Source organism: Anoplolepis gracilipes, chromosome 2 (assembly GCF_047496725.1).
Source record: "Anoplolepis gracilipes chromosome 2, ASM4749672v1, whole genome shotgun sequence".
Taxonomy (NCBI): domain Eukaryota; kingdom Metazoa; phylum Arthropoda; class Insecta; order Hymenoptera; family Formicidae; genus Anoplolepis; species Anoplolepis gracilipes.
Window position 1 is genome coordinate 6,679,212 of NC_132971.1, and position 13,443 is coordinate 6,692,654.

Consider the following 13,443-nt stretch of genomic DNA (forward strand, 5'->3'; position numbering starts at 1 on the left):
TTTTATATATAACATCAACAACGCGCGAATATCACATAACGAATATATAAAAAGACTATAAATATTGAAAATTTTTTAAACTAATATTATATAAAAAAATGATTAATATTATATTTTATTTTATATATCGCTATTTTTATGGATTTTATATAGTTTATAGTCTCAGAGACTATGGGATAGTCTATAATCTCAGGTGCAACTGAAATGTTAATTTGATTTGATTTAGTTTTAATTTTAATTTTAATTTTGATTTAATTTAATATGATTTAATTTGATTTGATGTAATTTAACTGATTTGATTTAATTTTGAATTCTCTCTCTAATCTTAATTTCGAAATGTTTTGTATAAAAATCAATATGTATGAACAGACTGGAAGTCATTCTAAGCCGAAAGGCGAGGATTATGTGCAATAAATAATATAAAAAATTATTAAAAATAAGATGATAGTAAAAGACATTTACAGTTCCAACGGTACAATTTCTCAGATACAGTACGTGTATTAAAATTATATTGATTATATTGATTATACGTTATTATAATATATATATAGAGTGGAATAAATTCGAATAACGAGATAACGTTGACATAGTTAAAGTTATTGAAGCTGAAAACCGGGCGAAAACTCGTTTTCCGTCAGCGTTCGAGCAAACAAGTATTTACACTTCTATTTGAAAATATCTTTTTATTATTAATTAGCCAACACTTTTTTGTTATTCTAGTTATTCACAACCGAGGAATTGCGTGTAATCCAGCGGAAACGTAAATAGTTGGAGAACATTTATCCGATATATATTTGTATATCGATTTATATATATCAATCGATCTGAAATATCTGACTTTAGAGACGCAGAAGTTTCTACTTCTGTACTTGTTTACTTGATCCTAATAACATCCTATGCGTAAAATTGCACCGCGAAAATTTTTAATTACTATTAAATTCGCGGAAAATTCGCGAACGCGCGTATATCGATCATCGTGGTAAAAAGAACTCAGGTGCCATAATTTTATTAAGTAAAAAATATCTTTATTGATGAGAAAGAGACCTGTTCTTCATAAATGATCGATTACAAAAGCCTCGTTTTTGACATAAAACTTTCGATATCAGAGATAATTACCTGCAAGTAATTAATTAATCTCCTATTTTCTTTCAAAAAGAATGCAGTAAAATAATGGGGGGAAGGGCTGATTAATTCGCATTTAAAATTCTTTCCATTTGCCGCATCGATTAATCGTATCCTTCTACGCGCAGATTCGCTGCAGAGAGCCAATAAATTAAAGCGCGCTATGTACACGAGAGGGAGGGAGGACAAGGGGATTTTGGTCTGCATTTTGATACATAAAACTTGCTTTGATAAAACAACGTTTAACGTTAAATGCGTTAACTCCTGGGCATCGTTTCCAAATATAACTGTTTAACTAGTTTTTGTATCGACATTGATTCTCGTATGAGAGAACTCGGAAGTCCATTAGAGATCAGAATTCGACGATCGCGTTTAGCGCCAAGTGACGGCATTAGAATGCAGCAGGACCCTTTTCCACGGTCGCGTCACGCGCTCGAGCGACGGCCGTCGCTGAGTTTCCGCGTCTCGTTCTGTGCAGCTTCTAGTCTGCCTACGAGGAAGACAGGTGCGCCTGTCGTCTCTCTAAGGCGATCTCTCGCTTTCTTCGGGCGAACTCGCGCGAATGTTAATTGTGCGCTATTATTGGCAACGACCGGTCGCGTGGAATTCCGCTTGTTCGAAGAACCGGGGATCGGTGTCTCGTTCTGAGAGAAATAGATCTCGTCTCTCCTCGCGAAACAAGTTACTTACGTAAATGCACGCGATTATACGCGCAAATAAATGAATGAGAAATACACAAACACGAACATCGAACCCCGCCCCCCATCTAATAAGTTTATAAAACATATCCGGGTATGATTATAAATCTATACTTTAAGTAGATACAAACATCTCTACGTCTGCGGCTACGTCTCTTTTCGTTCATTAAATTATTCGATGTTATATTGGAAAAACGACGAGTTTCAGCATTGATTGCATCGACGCGATTTGTAACGATTGCTCAAGTGACTTACCTGAGATGCCGACGGATACGAGTATCCGAATTGCGCGTACGCTGACATGTTTGGAGACTATGCGCGTCGACGTACAGCTCTCTCCTTTTTTCTCTCCCCGAATATATGCGACACAATCTCGCACCTGCACGCACTGCACTCTCTTTCTCTTTCTCGCGGTCTCTCTTTCTCTCTCTCTCTCTCTCTCTCTCTCTCTCTCTCTCTCTCTCTTTCTCTTTTCTTCACTGTGTCTATACGTCGCGCGACAACGTCATTAAACGGAAAAACGAGACGGAGCGCGACGACATCAAAGATCTGACATCAGGCTGCGCCCAAGTCCTGGTCGGCCGTGACCGACCTCATGACGCACGTTTTTCTGCAGCAATCACACGATTCATCAATGAGACGTCATCGCGCACTTTAACGTTAAGGTCCTGTTTGACGTTTGCGAAACGTGGCGTGAGATCAGCGGCGACGCGTGACAGTGCTTCCTCTCGTCGCGACGACACGGAGCGGCTCCTCGAGGTTTTTAACGCGGCGCGTCATGAAAACAGCTGGCACGTAACGCAACTCCGAGACACGATATCGGAACGACGACACTGGGAGAGAAGCGGGACGGACATTCGGATAGACGGACATTCGTTTCGCGCGAGCGAAGCGTTCGCGAGCGCGCTTAGGATATATAGAAGAGTACAAGTTCTCGTTCGTTCGTTCGGTCCGTCCCCTGCTCTCACAGGGCACTCCAGTCTGCGACTGACTCGGCAACACTCACACCACTTCAGCGAGCTCCTCCGGCTCCGCGCTCTCTCTGTCGCGGCTCCCCCTCTGGCGAGGAAAACCGAAAGCAGCGGATATCCCCACCAAGAATCATGGGTGGCGACTGGAATGGAACGGAGCAATCGTGGGATCGTTCGTTGCTCCAAGGGCGGGATCTATGGGCCGCCCGGCTGTCCACGATTGGATGCGAAAGTTATTTTTTGAACGTATCCATCGACGTCGCGACGCCTTTCATCCCCTCCTGTCCCACCATTCACCCCGAGAGGAAGTATCGTCGAACGATCGGCGTCGCGACGCCCTGCCTCGTCGTGGAATGCTGCACGATCGCGGCTGAACAAGGAGAAACGAGTGTGTTTACGCGGCTCTACTCTTGTCAACTCGACGGCGAGAGACTTGAATAAATCCGCGTTTCTCTATCTCTCTCCCTTCTTCTTGGCTCCGTTCGCGCGCGCGAGGAGCCGGATTTCTTCCAACCGATATATCGCGTCCAGGCCCGCGAGATCGTAAAATATAGCCCTATTGTCAAATGTCAACGTCTTCAACAAAGACAAAGTCTTCTTTTAAGCGCAGCGAATTTGTATCTTAAGAAAAACCAGTTTTCGAATGTCAGTTTGCATTTGAAAAAATATTAATAAATATATTAATTTTACTCATCATGTTGAATATATTTTCCAAAATTTTTCTGAAAAGAATTCTATATTTATTATAAATAATATATCTCGATATTATATATTATAGTAGAAAATTTATAAATTAAAATTTTCATCATATACCGCGCCCTTCAGAAAGAGTTTGCCATAGAGAAAATATCAATAGACAAAGCGCGGTCACCCTGTATACTGTATACTGTACAGTATCGTACATTTCTGGCGCCAGTGTATAAGCCAAACATTTGTTCTGGCCTATTGTTCTCCCATTGAAAATTTCACGAGCGATGGACGCCGAGAAGATTAGCTCATGGGATTTACCCCGTACCGCGCAACTTGAATAATTTCACGGGTTATTAGGTCCTACCAATGGACCGAAACCATTAAACGCGCATGGAATACTTATCCGCTAAATTAGCGTAAGAGATTGCTGTGTTCGTTCGTATGCAAGAATTTTCATCGTCCAGGAACACGATTCGATAAGCGGTTATGTTTCATTCTACAAGAACCGAATATAATTTATCGAATCATTAAATTTTACACACATTCAGTATTATTATTATTATTATTATTCAGTAACATTATTGATCAGAAAGAAATATCTAATCGATGATATACTGACAAGTTTCAAACATGCTCGTTTATAACAAAGGAAACGTATCTGAGGTCCGCTTCCTTGACGATAAGGATTTGGTAAACAAGGATAAAAACGGATAAAAATGGTTAGCCGATTGTCAGGAGACAACGAAAAGATGCTAGTTGCAACGCAATAAGATCAGCCGCTGCTAATAGGATTAACGGACAGGTTGACGAGGTACTCAAGACGAGATAAACATCCCTTCGAGGATCTTATACCTGCTGGGTATCTTGAAAAAGTGAGTCCCATTTGATGATTTATGGTTTTGCGTAAATCTGTCGATTATGGCCGTGAACGAGCATAATCGGAACCATAATACATATAACATTTTTTTTTTTTTAGAAAATTTGTTCTAAAACCACAGATTTTGTTAGGTATTAGATTCAACTCCTGCCACGACTCTTTTTAAAAAGTCACGTGCAACGTCTATAGAAAGATATATAAACTGTTCTTAATCCTACGTTTCTCTTTGAAAAATCACTTTTGTGTGGAAACTCACACAAAACATTATATTATCACCGCATGTACAAAATTCAAGGTTTTCAGACTTTATAAATGTGTGCCTTTTTTTAAAAATAGATTATTTATACTATACTTATTGTTAAATTTTTTGGAATTTTAAGCACTATTATTAGGATATTTTGCTTAACAGCATGATCTTTAAACTTTATACATATCTCGAATCGAAATTTTTCTCTTATTTTTCATCTCAATTTTCAATCTAACATTTTTGATCAGTCAAATGATATTATTTTAAAACTATTTAATATATAGTTATATATGGAAAGCTTCTTTTTTAAATCTTTAAGTAGGAAATTGTTTGTTTACTGCCTGCTTGTAAGTAAAAGTAGATCAATTTCTATATAAATTAAAATCTATATAAATTAAATCTACCGAAATCTTCTAGAATTTATAAACTTGAAAAAAATTTAGATTAAAAATAAGAACAAAATTTTGATGTTTGTTGACTTCTCGAAATATTACATCATTTTTTTTTTTGTACAAAAATATTAGAATTTTTTAAAACAGAAGATAGCACATACAAGAAAAAAAATCTAAAAGAAATTTTCTTCATAGTTCACATAATAAAAGTTTTGTTCAAAATTTTCAATATTATGCGTTCGAAACAACAGTCAAATTTTTAATATATAACTATTGCCTAAATTATAACAAAGCTGTTGCATGGAAACAGAATGTGATAATACTTTAAAGAATTAATTTTTTATATTTTTATATTGGTCATATTTTTCAAAACTAAAAATGAATTTTTATAAATCTCTTGTTTGTCAACAATAACGTGAAAGAATGCATTATGTAAAATTTCAGCCTAGTTGATTTATTTTTGAGAAGATTTATGTATAGAAAAGAGAAGGTTGTAAATTTTGTGGGGTTCATTTTCAAAAATTTTAGGAACCCCTTTTCAAAACTTTTTTAAATGTGATAAATAAAAAAAATTGATTTCTTTTTTTCCTTAAAGAATCACAAATTTCTCTTTATGAAAATAGCTTTACATGCAAAGATCAAGTCTGTATTTCTGTATATCCTGTACATCGATGAACATCCTGCCCCAGCAATATTTCACATAGTATAAATAAAATAATGTACCAGGCGAAGTATGGTATGATACATAAAAGTAATGTATAATAAAATTTTGTTAGTGTAAAAAATGTTTGAAAAATAATTTACAGTTCATCAAAATAAAAGAAAGTGAATTATAAATTGATAATTTGGAATGGAATATGTTTCACGTGAGCCAAGATAAACTTTACTTTATCAGACAGATATTTTTGTGAGCAAAAAGTATTTTAACAGCGAGAAAAATATTTCCCGTTCTAATTGTGCAATATGCAACAATATTGTTCATGACGAACATCGAATAATTAAACGAGAAGAATTACGCGACGGATGCGGAGATGACAAAATGAAATGTGGCAGCAGCTGGTACGCAATGTGAAAATATTACTCGGATGTTGAACGTCCATTTGTTTCGTTGTTGGACGTAACATTTATGATTACGGGAAAACAGGAAACCGTGCGGGACACTCGCGGTTCGTCAGTTTTTATCGTTACCCTGTTATCCTATCACGTATGACTCACAGATAAAAGAAATGACATCATCGCGGGAACAGAGGGCCATCTTGCGTAACATTTTATAGCGCGTTAATATTAATTTTATGAATCGCGACCGATTTTTGTGTTGCGACTCAATTTTCAATTCTTAGTCTTAGACCAACTGTTTATTTAAAATAATAAAAAGAAGCTTTTCATGTATTTAACGTTGATATCCGTATTATATTCTATGCCTACACAAATTCACGTCTCTAACTGGACCGTTGTAAATCTCGGTCGGACTATCCGTATCCAAGGGTCGTTTGCTGTTTACAGCCGTCAAGTTTTTCGAATGTGATAAAGTCAAGATTTCTACCAGAAAAAGGGACTGTCGGGTCCTATTTCGGCGGTCAGTGTGTGTTCATTACTTGTTCGCAGGTCGAGTAAAAGTTAAACGACCGTGTCGCGTTCGAACTGTCTTTCTTCGGCGATAAGGATGCTTAATAAGCCAAACTGTTCACCATTCTTCCTACTTCCTTTTGTTTCTCCCTATATTCTTACATCGACCCACACAAATTTCATATTGTTTTAAAATTTCTCATTTTTTTCATCTCCAAAATAGTTTTAAGTAGTTTCATAAGTTATGCAAGACTGCGGTTTAGGGGAAGTATTCTTTTATGATAGATTTTTTTTTTAATGTGAATCTCTGAATTCATTCACCTTATTATTACATTATATTATTGTAATATCTCGACTAGCTTTTATGACTGTTTTACGAGATTTTCTACCGTTCTTTCCAAGAGCAATCTATTGCGGTAGAATCATAAAAGCGGGTCTAATTCGAATGGCGAGATTCACACCGCGGAATAAGACAAAGATTGTTACGCGGGTTTCTAAGACGAACACGCTGAAGTGGAGAGACTAATAAGGGGAGATCCAGACTGCCCTGGCGCCTTCGGGGTACCATCGAGGGGCACTGCAGTTTTATTGGTCGGAACGTTCTTGTAACTCGTCCGTTTTCCTCCTCTACACTTCTGCGCCGACTTCGTCTTCCTCTTCGGCATGGCCGACCAGTGTGTTGCCGTAAAAAAGCCGGTCCTCCTCTCAGCCCCCTTGTCTGTCCTTTTCTCCATTCTCTCCTCTTTCTCCCCTCCCTCTCCCCTTCACCTCCGTAGAACGACGAACGAACGACCAACGAAATGTCAACCGTAAACCTCGCGAGGCAACACTAATTAACCCGACCGAAATAAACTGCAGCGCTCCTCTCGCTCGCTCGTCGGCCTTCTTTCTTCGTTCACGCGGACAGATTCTACAGTCTCCTCGGTGGAGTCTCGAGAAAAATCTCGGAGCAATCTTAAAACTTCGAATCATTATAAAAAATCACAATCCGCGGAAAGTCAAACTAAACGAAAAACTTTATACGTTTACTGTATATTCTAATATTATACTATATATAAAATACATAATTATCTCACGGTTACATTTGAACGTACTTGCTTTTTTTTTCTTCCGCGGATAACGGAATAGTTGATGGATTGCATCTCTCGTGCAGGTTCGAATCGATGGAAACATCGTGTAGCCGAAAAAAAGGAAAGATTTTGATCAGTCACCGCCGGATTTTATCGATGCCCATATATATCGTTCCGATGTGCGATCGCCCGGAGAAATAAATCGGGGATTTTTTTTTTTGGCATAAGAGTAGGAAACATTGCTTTCAGTGCGGGCGACGATAGTACGAAGGGGCAAATCCGGATGACTCCCTTGCATGCTTTCTCTCGTACTCTCGCCTCGAAACAGTCGAAACCACGGGGTTTCCCCTATACCGCCCGCTGCCAGGCATTTCCATTTTATCCCCGCGTACGAAAGAGGGACGCGTAGTCCACCCCCTCATACGCGGGGCACCTAAGCCACAGAGTGCGATTTTATTTTTTTCACAAAAGATCATTGACGCGCAGATTTTCGCGCGTTATAAAAACTCGTATAATAAGTAATTTCTAAAAAAAATTTTTTAATAATGTAATTTGATATATTTAGCAAAGAGGTATAGTTAATTTAAATGTAAACAACGTTGCTGATATAATGAACAAATAATATTTTAAGTAAAAATTTCACGCTATGTAAAGTAACTAGATATAAATGTATATTCTTCATTATTGAGAAAAGAGCTTGGAAAAATCATGTGACAACGCGACAAAGGAACGAATAATTGTTACAAGAGTGATCGTCCGAATTCGATTGGACGCAGAATACTGTGAAGACACTGTCGAGCTTCGTCGAGCCTAATTGTCGAGCGGTTTTCGTTAAAAACACCGGTCCTCTTGGTGCGGATATACGTGCGCGCATGCATCGCCCACTATTCTTTCCTGCTCCCCTCTCCTCTCCCTCTTTTGTGCAACCCGGCATCGCTGTTTATTGTCTTTTGACTGTACGTTTTCGAACGCTGCATGCCGTTCGATACATTGAATAGTCGCGGAAAGCGGTTCAATACAGGCGCGATTATGGAAAGTGTGTAAACGAAAAGAGGAAAAAAAGAGAGAAAAAGCTGTCCGGGAAAAGACGCAGCTGATAATATTGCACAAAAATACAAAGCACTGACAAAGCACGTGTATTAGACACTATCGCGATATCGCAATTGCGATGCCATTATACAGCTATTATCCATTGTTGATGAGGAACGGAAACGTATCACGCCGGCGATAAGGATCGCGATGTATATTTTCCGGAGACTTTGCCACATCGGTGACACGACAGATTTCGCGATACGTCAGAACAGTCGCGAATAATGCGACAACAAAATAGTTAAAACAAAGGATGCAACACGCGAAAATTTTCCTTTAATATTTGATCATTCTTTGTTTTGAGATATGATATTAAAAACTTTATCTTGCTAAATTCTCACTGTCTTCGCGAAGAGGAAAATAAGACAGGAGAAACTCTAAGAGTAACAGGAGACATTCCGGAGTCACTATAATCTACACTTTTAATGGTTGCATCAAAAAGTTACACCTAGGGTTAATAGGCTTTATCTTAATGAAGATTGCATAAGTTGGCACAAAGTTTGTATTCAGAGAAATAAAGAGACACATTTTTCAAGTAATGTAAAAACATATACGCACATCAACAATTTTAACAACACGTAGTAGTCGCTCTCATATGTCGCGAATTTACACGTTTTCCCTTCCCCCTTTCGTTGCAAGCTACACTGTTTCTCGTTCGTAATCAAAGGCACACGAGCACCGTATGAATAGCTCTTCGCGATGTTACGTGTCCATGGAAAATGAATAGATAATTATAATGCATTCATATGTAGAGAAACAAGGCCGTATATTTTATCTGACGCACAATCGTGTTCGCTTCTCGGAAGGAGAAAAGAGACAGAGGAAGCGCGACGAGAGTTCCTAGTGATTTTACCCCAAAGTGAAAACAGTGAGAGAAAGAGAGAGAGAGAGAGAGAGAGAGAAGAAAAAAGAAAAAGACTCGAATCATACCGCGTCCATTGAAATTCATTTGCGGCTGTTTTTTTTTCTTCATTCCTTCCCTCTGGCGCCTTCAACTCGCTCATTTATGTACTTCGCGTTCATCGATGTACAGGATATTCGAGGCATCTATACATACAAGAAAAATCCGGTCGCGTTTACACGCGCGTTCTATAATTGCGCTTTATTGTGCGTTGCGCCGATTAAAATTAGAGAGCGATTGAATTATTTAGAATTTTCTTATGGAAAACAGTAATCGTAACAATATCTCTTAGTGTTGCTGCGGCAGAAAAATTACGCCATGCGTGCACGGTGCGGTAACTGATTCGAAAAATAATAATTTTCAAAGACCGTATATGTGTAGCGGATAATGCAAAGGAGAGCATAAAAGTGTAGCGTCACGGAATAGCGAACGGCGAAGATTTCTTTAATTTCCTAGTAATAATGTATTTATAGAGTGTCTACTCAAATCTTGAGAAAAATTCCTTGAGAAATTTCTAATCTTATTTTTGTTCAAAATTCCAAGTAAAATTAGAGAATTTTTAGATGTAACTTTTTGAAATAAGTTTCTTTGTGCGCTTTCTAACGTTTTCTACTCGTACGATTAAAGAAGAAAAGTGAGGCTACAAATATAATAAATCATAAATATATATATATATATATATATATATTTTACAATAAATATTTATCTCTCGAATAAAATATGAGCATATATTTAAGCCATTTTCTCTAGGATTTAATTCAATTTAGTCGTAAAATCAATTTAGACATTATATGACAAGATTTATATACTCAAATATTCAAGATCAAAAGTATAGTAGCCATGGGTAAATTGTCATATGTTGTAATGTTTATTATCCGAATTGAAATTTTGTCTCTACTTTTAGCCTTTATTTTTTACACGTATGAATTCTGAATGATTCATATTTTCATTCATACAGAAATTGTATTGTGTTGAACTCCTGCTTTTTGTTGTATTTCAAATAGGCAAACTATAATAGTTTCCCACTTATTGTTAGAAGTTTTAAAAAAATGCTTTGAGCAAAACTATGGATTGAATATTAAATAGTTTCAAAATAGGATAATTTTACTGCTTGAAGTAGCAAAGCAGATTTTGGTTGAACATTGATGGCAAAGGAAAAAAATGTCGACTCGGATAACTTGACCATCACTTGCTACCTATATATAAATAAATTTATTGGAGACAGTTTTTCAAAAAATTTCTAATAAAATTTTATAAGAATTCTCTAATTTTTCAAGATAAAAAAGAAATCCTTAAGAAATGCAGATTTTCTTAAGAAGTAGATTACTTAGTTTAACTGCCGAATTTTTACTGCCGAATAATTGCGCGCATGGACTGCAACGTAATTATCTGCCCTTGATAATTCACCTTTTTATTTCCCCGAGTGTTTGCTAATTACAGCCTTTACAATTGTCCTTCAATTGCTCACAGCCGTTGTATTACCGTTTTATATGCACGCATATATAGCCTTGTTGACAAAGTTGTTGACAAAAATGCGTAAGACGAATGATGAACAAAATCTGCAATCGACTTTGCAAAAGAAAGTTGCGAAAAAACATCTGAGAGATATACAGCCATCTGGTTACAATCATTTTGGCGCAAAGTACATTGTCCAGGCGAATTCGCCTCCGATATATTCGCTCTGGTCGCTTTCCTCGCCGGAGTGCAGGTCAGGGTGCAACGATTTTCCATAAAGCGGATTGCACGACTGCGGTAGCCTCGCGTGCGCGCGATGCCGCCGCGCCGTCCCGCGATTGTATGCAACAAAGTCGCGCGGGTCGAGCGGCGGCGAACGAGGATAATGATCGACGGAAGTGTTCGTGCTAAAATATGCAGATCCGGCTAAAATTACCGGAGAAGTACCACCTAGAGCCGACTCTCTCGCCGCCGAAGGAGGCGAGACTAGTGGTGTGCATCGTGTGCTCGGCTCGGTTCGGTTCAGCACGCCCGCTCGAGCGTAGGCGATGGTGATGGTGATGGTGATGGTGATGGTGATGGTGATGGTGATTACTATACCGACGTGCCTTCGTTTATTCCCGAGGATAGGCGCGGCGCGAACGAAGGAAGTGGCCCTATGGCGTAAATCCGTCCGTAAAAGCCGTATGCGTGAGAAACCGTGCTCTTGATAGATTGTTTCTCGCAATTTACACTTTTCTCAATTTCGAATAATTATATCTCTTTTGGTGACATAAATTCACGAAATAACAAAACTTAGAAAATGTGTTCTCATCGATTAAATTATAATACAAATTTGTATTAAAAATATAAAAAATGTATGTTGTATATATAATTATATATTATTTTAGCACACACAATAAAAATAAAAATATATAATTGCATTTATTATATTTACGCAGGATGTGCACACACGCGAATAAAATAAATTTCAATTATATGGTTTATATGTTACGTAGAAAATTAGTATAATCGATTACAGTCTAATTAAAGACAGCCTCATTTTATTCCAGTCAGTACGGTAAGAAACGTTAATTCGAACGGTAGAAACGTTCGAGCAGGAACGTCGCCAACGTCTTATACGTATGCATAGTAGCTTGTTACAGGAACCAATTAACTTCTTTACAAGAAACGACCATTACCTCAGAATGCGTTAAAATGACCAGTGAGAGCAAGAGGAAATCGCAATGTCAACGGTAAAGCCGACAATTGCTTAACAAGCGTCACGGCGATTTCCCAACTGGCCCCAACAGCGATCGTGGTAGTCAGAAGAGGTTTGCGAAGGAAATTAAGAAATCCGTTATGGTTTGCTCGATTAGAAATAGATGGTCTTTTTTGCAGTACTGTACAAATTTATTTTCAGGCGAACAGCCTAAAAATATCTTTTAACATTGTAGACATTATTGATGATTAACACGATTATAGTTTAAACAATTTTTAGAATCCAAGCAAATTAAATTTTATCTAGAGCATATATAGGGCCCATATTTTTAAGTAGAATCAGTGTTCAATATTGTAAAGTGATGAATAATTGCTAATATTTATATAAATATACTACAGATAACGCAGTAAACCTTCATTTATTGATAGTGGTTTCGTTCAGTTCAATCAGATATTTTAAAATTTTTATATAACTATACTGCAGATAACACTCTAAATCATTAAAATCTTATTGAATCATTTATTGATAGTAGTTTCATTCCATTCAATAAAATATTTTAAAATTTAATCACTTATATTTTAAAATTTGCATCTCATATATTATAATATTATATATAAAATAAATTTATATTTTGTTATAGAAATATTTTTGAATTTTTAAAAAGTTTTGTTCAATTTTTGTAAGCTTATTATAACTTAAAAGTAAAGAAGTGCAATATGTACACAGTTCTGAATTTTTTCGTCATCTTGCAAATATATAATAGATCCTATTGATTTTATTGATTTTTTAATCTTAATAATAATCAGGAACATAAGACGAAGAAGTAAAAAAGTATAAATATTTCTACTGAATATTAGTAAAATATGATTCTGATTTTTATTCGGTGCTGTTTTGCATTTTTCCTTCAGTTTAATAGAATAGAAACAAAATAAATAACTGAAATAGACTGAAAAGAAGGTAAAGAGAGCATGTAATGTTTGCTCGAACCACCTATCGCTTATCGGAATATTTTTTAGTAAAAAAAAATTTAATTTCCTATTCGATATTTCTTAAGCTAATATCCTTTGTTTTCTTACGTCCTATGTAACTTACATCAAGATCCAATTATGAATTCTTAAAGGGTGGCTAACTTCTGCTGTTGTTGCACAGTTGGCCGGTCGGCGA

At 36.8% G+C, this 13,443-nt stretch overlaps 1 protein-coding gene across 4 annotated transcripts in view; it reads right to left on the reverse strand.

The window, feature by feature from the left end:
* The window catches only part of LOC140676457 (homeobox protein caupolican), a 65,921-nt gene that overhangs the window by 31,091 nt on the left and 21,387 nt on the right, over positions 1-13,443 (reverse strand). The window contains exon 1 of one of the 4 annotated variants that reach the window (XM_072911535.1): positions 2,076-2,822. The exons of the other annotated variants lie outside the window; for them this stretch is intronic. Within the exon in view, the coding sequence (XP_072767636.1) occupies positions 2,076-2,123 (48 nt within the window). The 5' untranslated portion in view covers positions 2,124-2,822. Of the gene's footprint in view, positions 1-2,075; positions 2,823-13,443 lie in introns of those variants that run through there. 4 annotated transcript variants of the gene reach the window in all.